The sequence below is a fragment of the Lipotes vexillifer genome, unplaced genomic scaffold (genome assembly GCF_000442215.2).
Source record: "Lipotes vexillifer unplaced genomic scaffold, Lipotes_vexillifer_v1.1 scaffold239, whole genome shotgun sequence".
Taxonomy (NCBI): domain Eukaryota; kingdom Metazoa; phylum Chordata; class Mammalia; order Artiodactyla; family Lipotidae; genus Lipotes; species Lipotes vexillifer.
Genome location: NW_006769620.1, coordinates 2,789,663 through 2,796,595, shown reverse-complemented (window position 1 = coordinate 2,796,595; position 6,933 = coordinate 2,789,663). Strand labels below are relative to the sequence as shown.

At 52.5% G+C, this 6,933-nt stretch overlaps 1 protein-coding gene across 1 annotated transcript in view; it reads right to left on the bottom strand.

Moving 5' to 3' along the window:
• PRICKLE2 (prickle planar cell polarity protein 2) overlaps nt 1-5,164 on the bottom strand; it is a 343,057-nt gene extending 337,893 nt beyond the window's left edge. The window contains 2 exon segments of the mRNA XM_007445671.1: nt 4,292-4,377; nt 5,123-5,164. Coding sequence (XP_007445733.1) covers nt 4,292-4,377; nt 5,123-5,164 — 128 coding nt within the window.
• Between the last annotated feature and the right edge of the window lie 1,769 nt (nt 5,165-6,933).

The following is a 6,933-nucleotide window of genomic DNA, read 5'->3' as shown; positions in this document are numbered from 1 at the left end:
GGATGCGCAGGCTCAGCGGCCATGGCTCACGGGCCCAGCCGCTCCGCAGCATGTGGGATCCTCCCGGACCGGGGTGCGAACCCATGTCCCCTGCATCGGCAGGCGGACTCGCAACCACTGCGCCACCAGGGAAGCCCAGATTACTATTTTTTTAATATGATTTTTGGCGACATGAGAATACTCATTTAGGGTTCACAGTTTCCAATCACTTCCAGGACCTGACAGGTCACCTAAGTGTTTGAAGAGGTCCCCGAATGCGACTGGAATGTTGGTGACTAGGGCGAGTCAAGGTCATACCCATCTAAAGGGAGACCTCTTGTGTGCTGCCACATAGGAAGTCGGCCCCATGTTCCCACATCTTTGGATTCTTCAAGAGAAGCTGGAAACCTGGACTTTCATGTTAGAAAAAGCCCCTCATTTAATGCACTGTGCAGACCAAACAAAACCCATCCACTGGCTATCGGATGTGAGCCCAGGGCCTCTAGTCTGTGACCTCTGCCTTAGAATAGAGAAGTCACAAGAGGCAGGGAGTCACGGGGAAACCAGCCTGGGTTTTAGAGCCAAATCCTAGCTTCATTCTCAGCAGCCAGGAGACCTTGGGCCACTGTTTGAACAGCAGTTTCTCAGTTTCTCATCAGGAAAACCACCACATCTGCCTCCCTGGCTTTGGTGAGGATGCAACTGAAACGTACGTATCAATAAAAATGCGGGGAGACAGCTCTGGACAGAGTAAGTACACACACAGCCTTGTCACTGCTCATGCTGCTTTGCTATCATTATTATCATCTTTATTCCTCAGTGACTAGGCACTCAAAGGGCAAATCGTCACTGTAAAAATGGCTATTTCCCCCTCCCTGCTCAAACTGGGTACAAACAAGCAAGTCCAATTAATCCCCACTCAGAAAGCTGTCTCGTAAGCAGAGCACACTAAGTGCCTAGTCATTAATGATTTTCTTCTGGCCACAGTCCACAAAGATGCCTTAATCTTCCCGTTAATGAGAATGCCCTCAGCAGCCTGGCCACCGCGGGATTTGTCCTGGGCCGCCTTGAGGGGCTGCTGTTTTGGGGCCAGGTCACCTGTAGGGAGCAGTGCCCATCTTTGCTCCCCAGCTGCCCTACATCACGTGGAGAGAGCGCTTTGGCTGGCGATTATGAGCCCGTCCAGCACGTGGAGCTCCCGTGGGGTTTGTTGTTTTCGTGTGTGTGGTTCTTCTGTTGTTTGTGTTTCTAGAAATCCTAAACATCCCCACATTTGCCATCTAAAGGTGTGGGTGACAATATAAATGGGGAAGGAGAATGAGCCCTCAGGAAAATCTCCATAAAAGCTAACAGGCCTCCACAGAACCTTAGGCATCTTTGCTCACACACAGAAGCCCCAGAGGGCAGAGAGCCAGCTGGCTGAGGCGGTGCCAGGTGTTGTAACTCAGCTTTCCTCAATCTTTGCCCTGCACATGAATCAGCTGGGGATCTTGTTAAGGCCTAAAGTCAGATTCTGCAAGTGCAGGGCAGGGCCTGGGACTTCACATTTCTAACAGGCTCCCATGAGACGGTGATGCTGCCGGTTCCCGCCTCAGGTATGCATCAACAGCACCCTCCTCCCTGGCTTCATCTAAGTCTCTGTGCAAATGTCACCTCCTCAGAGAGTCCTCTCTGGACCACCTTATCTAAATTGTAATTATTTGTTGAATGAGGGCAGGAATCCTGTCTATTTTGTTCTTTGCCGTATCCCCGGCACACAGCGGAGCACCTGGCACCAGCAGGCCCTCAAATATTTGTTCAGTGGAGAGATCCCAGCGTGACGGCTGAGGAAAATGCAACTCAGGGAGCCTGAATCTTTCGCCCAAGGTCACACAGCTTGGCAAAACCAGAGCAAGACCACAGCCCTGCTCTCTCCCGACTTCAAAGCCCCAGCTCTCTCCAGCACACCAGAAAGGGAAGCAAAGTTTGTTTACAACCCGCTTCCTCCCAAGAACTTCAGTACCTTCGTGCTGCCTGCTGTGTGGACAATGGTTTGGAGGGGAAGCATGCAGAAGCAGAGGGACAAGCTGACACCCGTGAGCCGTCATATTTAGGGTGCCTTGGTACCTGGGGGGCAAAGGCCTTTGGTCTCCTTGCAACAGACCAAAGGCAGCCTTTCAGCCTGTGTCAGGCTAGCCTTTCCTCCTATCCCGATACAACTGTCTCTCCCAGGGGCTCAGAGTGCCCCCGCCAGTCAGAGGAGTGGAAACGGAGCATACTGTGGATTTCAAACTGCCAGAAAGAATATTGTGCCATAACCCAGAAATGGTTGTCCCCCTTCTCTAAAAGGTCACCCAAAACATGCCCATGAGGGAAAAGGAGCGGGCAAAAAGCAAGGATCTGCTTCCTTTCCAGCAATGAGTGGAAACATCATAAAGACCGCAATCATGGAGGCTTTTCTACTGCTAGTGAAGAAACTGCTGCTGCACGAAAACCCATCTCAGCCTCATGAAAGGCTCTTTCCGAAAGAAAGGCTCCATAACGGGCTGAAAATCAAACGCTCGTTTTCCCCTCACAAAACCAGCTGGGTTAAAACAGCTTAAGGGTCTCTAAGAAGCTGTGGTCATGACGGTCTAAAGTGACCGGGGGGACACCCAGCAGCCTCAAGCGAGCTAGTTATGATTCCTCCAGGGCAACAGCTGACAGGAAGCTAAAAATAATTGACAAAAGTAGCTAATGTTTATTGTGTGCCTGGTAATGGAGCAAACAATGTGTTTTCAATATCTCATTTCATCCCTACAATAAAGCTGTGAGGTTAAGTACCATAATTATTCCCACTTAACGGAAGAGGGAAACTGAGAACTAGGGAGAGTGACTGGCTGGAGGTCAGAGGTCACAGAGACCGAAAGGAGGGGCACCTGGGTACACACGCACACTGCACCATTGCCCCACAGGCCTCTGGTCAGAAGTTGACCCAAAGGCTCCAGAGTAGGGGAGGAGCCGGAAATCACTCTCCTGTTCATCACTCTGCCTTTCCCACCCCCATCTGAGCACAAGATGGTTCAAACAGGAAGCAATCAGCACTGTCACACAGGATTCGGTTGAAAAAAATGACGCTTCTGCACCTATTCCCATGTATCGCCACTTTCACATTGGGGACACACCAGGGGCCAGTCCAGAGCACACCTATTTGGGCTACAACATCGGCAGGACTGATGGACGCCTATGTCTGCGCATTATATATTTATAAGGTCGCCCGGCCTTGCCTCTGCCACAGAAGTTATTAAATGCTAGGGAGCCATAAGGGCTGCACTCAGTGTCCTGAAACAAAGGCAAAGAGGCTGCCAGACCCATCAGAGGCAGGAACAAAAGCATTTAATTTCTGAGGGAGCCGGTTGGGAGTTTCCTTATAACTGGGTGCCCAGCACACATGACCAATTGGGAGAAAGGAGAGAAGCACACACAGAGGGGAAAAAAAAACAAACCAAACCACACCAAATCAAAGCAGGCCTTTCTCCCCAGTATCCAGAAACAGCATTCTTCAAAGGGACATGGGGGGTGGGGGGGAGGAAGATGCATTAAGCAAAGAGAGAACGGGTTACAATGTTGCAGAATTTTCTCCTGCGACTGCTTTGGCCTTTTCATGAAGTTGCCAAGAAGGATCCATCTCTTCTCTATATATAGCCAAACAGAGGGCCTGTAAGCCTGCACCCTAACTTTTCCCAGCCAGAGCCCCAGCAGCCAGATGTACTGGGAGGGCACCCAGATCCCCTGTCCCCCAAACATAATCATTCCAATCCAGGCTGGGGCTGCCTGGAAGTCAACATTCACGGCACATTAATAAGAAACATCTGGCCACCGAAGAGGGTTGACACAGCACAGGCGGGCAGTGGTGGATTTGTGGTTGGGACCCAGAGTTAGAGGCTGAATTAAAAACACAGTTGGAAAACACCAGCTAGTCCCAGGAATCCTACACATGCTGTACTGCAGCACTTGGAAAAACTGTCGTGCCTTGAATCGCTCGGGACAGAGTGACTTAGATACACAGAGGGTGGGTGCAAAAGACCCAAAACTCGCACATCAGGGAAATGCAGCCTGAGCTCGGCTCTCCTGCATTCTCAGTGTCTGGTCACCACTTCCACCTTCAGTATTTGTAGCAGATGTAGTCCCACTCTTAAAAGAACAGCCTTTGCATTCTTTCCGTGTGACTTACGCGTGAATTTAAAAGGCGAAAAATGTGCTTGTGTGCATATGTACACATATATGACATATATGTACAGATTTCCCCCCCTGCAGTGGTGTGCCTTTAGGAATCCCATGTAAGGGGTCCTACCTCCATTTATGCAAGGCGAACCCTGGGCACTGGTCACCACAGGCGTTACATGGCTGGCCTCTCTCGATCCGCCCCAGTCCGGTCAACTTCAAAACAAAAAGACAACACAAGCATGTTTCCGCCGCCGGGGCTCCCTCCAAAGCCCCACTGTGCCCCAGGCGGGACGGCCTGCCTCTCCCACCCCACCTCCTCTGATCTGACTCCGAAGCTCCTCTCCGAGGTAGGGGATTTGGGGTGGGGCGCTGCCGGTTCCCCTGGGGTGGTCTCTCGCCTGGGGAAGTCTAGGCGGGCTGTCTCTGGCGTGGGCACTAAGCCACCAAGAAATGGCCCTGGCTGGGGCTTTGTCTCCCCCAGACACCTTGGTCACGGGTTTCTAAGAAACAAAAGCAAGACCTTTCTGCTTCCCAGAGTCCCTAAGAAGCGACCATCGCGCGCTCGCCTTGGACCAGGCTACGGCTCCCGGGAAGGGGGCAGCACGGGTCACCCCAAAAAACAGCCCCAAAGTCAAGTCCGCGGCCAGAGCTCCAAGAAGCTGGAGCTTGAGTGCTGGGAATGCGACCTGCCTTAAGGGAAGGGGCAAAGGAGGGGTGCGGGTGGGCTGACATTCAGGGTCACGGCTCCCGGTCTGGCTCTCCCCGGGACGCGGGATCCGGACTTAACCCCTTCTGCCCCTAGAGCGCTCCCGCGCGCCCGGGCCACACCCCCGCCCGCGGGGCCGGCTTACCTGGGGCCACAGGTGCGCGGCCGCCGGGCGGAAGGAGTCTGGGCTGGGGCGCTCGCGGAGGCCCGGGGTACCCGGGGATTGGCCCCGCTCGGGCGGGGCACACTCACCGAGCGGCTGGAGAGTCTTTTCCGGGAGCTCCGGCTGAACATGTCCGGGCGCCTCCTGCAAGCAGCGCCGTTCGTCAGTCCGTCCGCACCGCGGCCGCGAGGGCGGGTCGCCTGGGCGGACACCTTCGGCGGCCGGTGGGCTGTCTCCGCCTCGCAGCCCCAGGCTGGCTCCGGAGCACACGCCTCGCCCTCCTCCCTCGCCTGTGCCTCTCGCCCTCCCGCCCGCAGGTCCCTCCCTCTCTCCCGGCATCCCCCCGCCCTCCCCGGGCTCGCCCCGCGGGCCACGGGCCCTTCCCGTCCCTCCCTGGGGGGCGCCCAGCTGTGCCTAGTTTCTCCCTTTCCCTGCTTCCCGGCCGGCCCACCGGGGCTTACTCCCTTCCCTCACCTGGGCCCGCCCCCGAAGTCTCTTCCCTCACCCTCGTCGCGGAAGTTAGGGGCAGGGACCACCTCAAGGCCCTTGCTGCTGTAGCAGGGATAGGGGGTGGAGGTGGAGGGTTGGGCGTGGAGATTTTTTTTTTTTAATTAAAATATAATTCACCTACAGTAAAAATCACCCATTTTAGTGCACAGTTCTGCCAGTTTTGACTAATTCATACAGACCTGTAACCAGCAGCACGATCAAGATACCGCAGTCCCATCACCCCCAAAGTGGGCTCTTTTAAAAGTCTGCACCATGCGTGGAATCTATTTAGTATTTCCTAAGTGTTGGTAAATGAGACGAAGGAGGATGAAAAATGGCCCTATATCTACTTCTGCAGGAGATGCTCATTAAGTAATCACTGGCGGCAAGCTTTGAATCCCCCATGACCACGTGCCCATTCTTTTCCCACCACTTGCTAGCTAGTAATCTTCCCAAATTAACTGACTTCTTGTTGCTTCTGTCTCCCTCTCCATATCAATTTTATAAAGCTATAACAAGAGTCCTAACCTCACAGCATTGTTGAGAAAGATGAGTTGGGACACCTAATAGCTGTTATACATGTTATAACAGGCACAAACTAAGGGCTCATTAAAATCAGCTGTCAAAAAAAAAATTGCAAGCCATGGCGTCCACTTAACGTTGATGTTTCAGCTCACCACCTCCCCTGAGAGAACTTTCCTGATCCCCTATTGTAACATCTCTCACACACTGCACTCCCTCATATGGCATGTAGCATACATTGAAATTACCTTGTTTACTTATTCGTGGAAAGAAGACATTCTTGTCTGTGTCAAAAAGATAATTCTCCCAGTTTAGTGTTTTTCCAGATGAGACACTGAACTTGAGTGAAGAAAAGCAGCTTGCCTGGGGTAATGCAGCAAATTAGTGGCAAGGCCAGTCTACCTATACCCCAAATCCAAAACAAGAGGATGATGCAGCTTCCATACCGCCCCCCTCCCCCGGTGTGAGTATGTATTAGTTGATGACATTCAGTGCCCCAAGGGCAAGGTTTGGTTTGAGTTCAAGTTTGGTGAAGGGAGTGAGGTCTTGGCCTCAGGAGCCAAATTTACAGGGGTGCCCACAAACTCAGTAATCAAGATTTTTAGGCAATAAATTAAAGAATCAAAATGAACGCAAAAAAAGTCCATGATGAACAGAATATCCTTTTAAAGATAGGATCCTATCCTACACGTACACATCTCTGCCTAACTCACCTCACCCTAATCCTAGCCCTGGGAAAAATGCTCCAAAACTCAGTCACCTAAAGGGTAGATTCCCCTATATTGCATTTTTCCATTTACCCACCGCCCGCCATCACCAGTGGAGGGTATGCTTGCAGACAGTAAACGCCATGGCCCATTCATTTCTTGATTTGCCCAGGCCTAGCTCA